General features: G+C 56.0%; 2 protein-coding genes across 2 annotated transcripts in view; both read right to left on the bottom strand.

The window, feature by feature from the left end:
• Positions 1-201: 201 nt before the first annotated feature.
• LOC119103980 (GH3 domain-containing protein-like) lies at positions 202-1,217 on the bottom strand. The gene is made up of 2 exons (XM_037227693.1): positions 1,000-1,217; positions 202-594 (listed from the first exon to the last, which is right to left on the bottom strand). The coding sequence occupies exons 1-2, from the start codon at positions 1,189-1,191 to the stop codon at positions 376-378; spliced, it is 411 nt and encodes a 136-aa protein (XP_037083588.1). The 5' UTR covers positions 1,192-1,217; the 3' UTR covers positions 202-375.
• A 291-nt stretch (positions 1,218-1,508) lies between these two features.
• LOC119102250 (jasmonoyl--L-amino acid synthetase JAR1-like) overlaps positions 1,509-2,041 on the bottom strand; it is a 2,986-nt gene continuing 2,453 nt past the window's right edge. Inside the window, exon 2 of the mRNA XM_037225614.1 lies at positions 1,509-2,012. Within this exon, the coding sequence (XP_037081509.1) occupies positions 1,509-2,012 (504 nt within the window). The remainder of the gene's footprint in view (positions 2,013-2,041) is intronic.

Below are 2,041 nucleotides of genomic sequence, written 5' to 3' on the forward strand. Positions count from 1 at the left end.
TGAATCTATCTGTTTTAAGATTATTGACGGTATGTTCCGCCTTAAACACGACGAATGGTGTACGATGATTTTTCTAAACGTTGCGTAGGCATATATATCTACACTGACGCTCAACTACAAAAAATATCAGGGCCAAACGGTAGCACACAATCTGCAGAAAGTACGCTCCAGTCTGAGACTAACCCAGGGTGTTTCTGGCACTAAACACGTCGCTCCGTCCCACTGAATCGCATTTTGTTCAGCTGACCAGTTAGTGGAGTCGCGTGCCCCACTGAGGTACAGCCTTAATGCAAACAGGCAAACTTGTGATCCGTCGTTGCTCTCATGCCGGTGCGTCATCCTCTATGCGCACATGACATTACTCGCGAGCTTCACTCAGAGGTGACACTTGAGGAGCCACTCGGCCGCCTCCGCGGTTCTCAGCACGCGGGGCATCTTGAACTGGGTGGGACTGGCGGTCGTGGTTGCCAGCAAGTGGTCCCGGAAGCGGCGGAACGCGCCCGCCGGCAGCTGACGGACGACAACCGGGCATACGCGCTCCCGCCGCCGACTGTTGTCGTAGCTCGCGTGCCGCCGTCGTAGCGTCTCGTCCACCTGCGGAGAGGCGCGAGCTGTCGGTGTGGGCCGCAGTTGTGGCCAGGCCTCCCACCAGGGGCGGGGGGTATTGCGTGGTGTAGCCGGGGCAGGTGTTTGCGTTTGAATTTTGGTGCAATATTTCGCACCTTGTTGCCTGAATGTCTTCCAAGATCTTCAGCTATTTTGGCAGTTCTTAAGCACATTTGGGCTATGTATGGGGCCTGCGTCATATCAGCGTGACTACCACGAGGCTACTACGAATCGTCTACCAAATAATGTTGTTAGACAAAGTAGAAGATCATACAAACTCGCAACCACGCATTTTTTGACATACATTGTGTTCATACAACCAGTGAACGTTCGGGAATATCGCTAGAACGTCCTTCAACGGCCTGCTCAGCTCCGCTGGCTGCGTGGTCTCACCAGTTTGGTCTGTTCGTCAGACAGCAGCGGTCCGTCCAGCTCTACAAACAGATGGAAGTGGGGAGCCAGCTGATGCTCGGAGAGCGGCAGCAGCTGACTGGGAGCGACCGTATAGTCCACGAGGTGCACGTCCGTTGGCCAGAGGGCAAGCGCATCCTCCAGCGCCTCGAAGAACACCTTCTCCGATACCATCTCGTCGCTTGCGTTCAGTATGTACCCAGCGCTGCAGGTGAAATAATCGTGGCAGCGTGTGACCTTGAAAAGTTGGCAGCTGCTATATTGTTTTCTACCAGTAAGAATCCAACTATAAAGGAAAAACCAAGCCATTTTGCTACCTTAATTATAACGTAAAAAGCGGTTTAAGGGAAACAGTTTTTACTTCATACAAAAGCTGTACCTTGGAAGAATATTCTTTCTCGAAACCTGCCAGCTGGTGCTCTAAGGATGCACTTGAAGACGGAAGCCAAGAGCCTCTCGCAAAAACGCACGCACGCACGCACGCACACCACTCACCGGTATAATATTTCCACCTGTGGTGTGCGGTTGAAGTACCCGGCGAAGCGGACAACGTCTCCGAGTCTGTAGCGACACAAACCACCCCTGGTGGTGACGATGAGCTCGTACTCGCCGCCTTCCTGCAGCTGGTCGGCCAGCAGCGGCTCCTGCCGACCGATCTCCGCCAGTTCCTGGATCCGGTCGTCCACCACCGGCAGGAACTCGAAGAAGGCCGCTTTAGGCATAAGGGTGTAGACGGGTCGCTCGGGGCGCCGGAAGTCTGTGATGGCGGCCACGAGGCCGACCTCTGTGCAGCCGTACACCTGCGCGATCACCGGCACGTTGCCAGCGTACAGCGCCATCTCACGGTGATAAGCTGCGTTCGTCAGCCCGGCGAACGCGCCCATGACGAACCGCAGCTCCGGCCAGAGGCGCGGTAGAAGGCCGGTCAGTCCCCCTGCGAACGCCTGCTGCACTTCGTCGGCGCGCGCAGGCAGCGGCTTCAGCTGGGTCTCGAGCTGCGCACGTACGGCGACAGGGATGGCGA

This window comes from Pollicipes pollicipes, unplaced genomic scaffold (genome assembly GCF_011947565.3).
Source record: "Pollicipes pollicipes isolate AB1234 unplaced genomic scaffold, Ppol_2.1 Scaffold_5724;HRSCAF=6776_pilon_pilon_pilon, whole genome shotgun sequence".
Taxonomy (NCBI): Eukaryota; Metazoa; Arthropoda; class Thecostraca; order Pollicipedomorpha; family Pollicipedidae; genus Pollicipes; species Pollicipes pollicipes.

Coding starts and splice junctions, on each gene's coding strand:
- LOC119103980 (XM_037227693.1), bottom strand. CDS start 1,191: ATGGTATCGGAGAAGGTGTTCTTCGAGGCGCTGGAGGATGCGCTTGCC. Junction 595..999: donor CTGACGAACAGACCAAACTG/GTGAGACCACGC, acceptor GCCTCTCCGCAG/GTGGACGAGACGCTACGACG.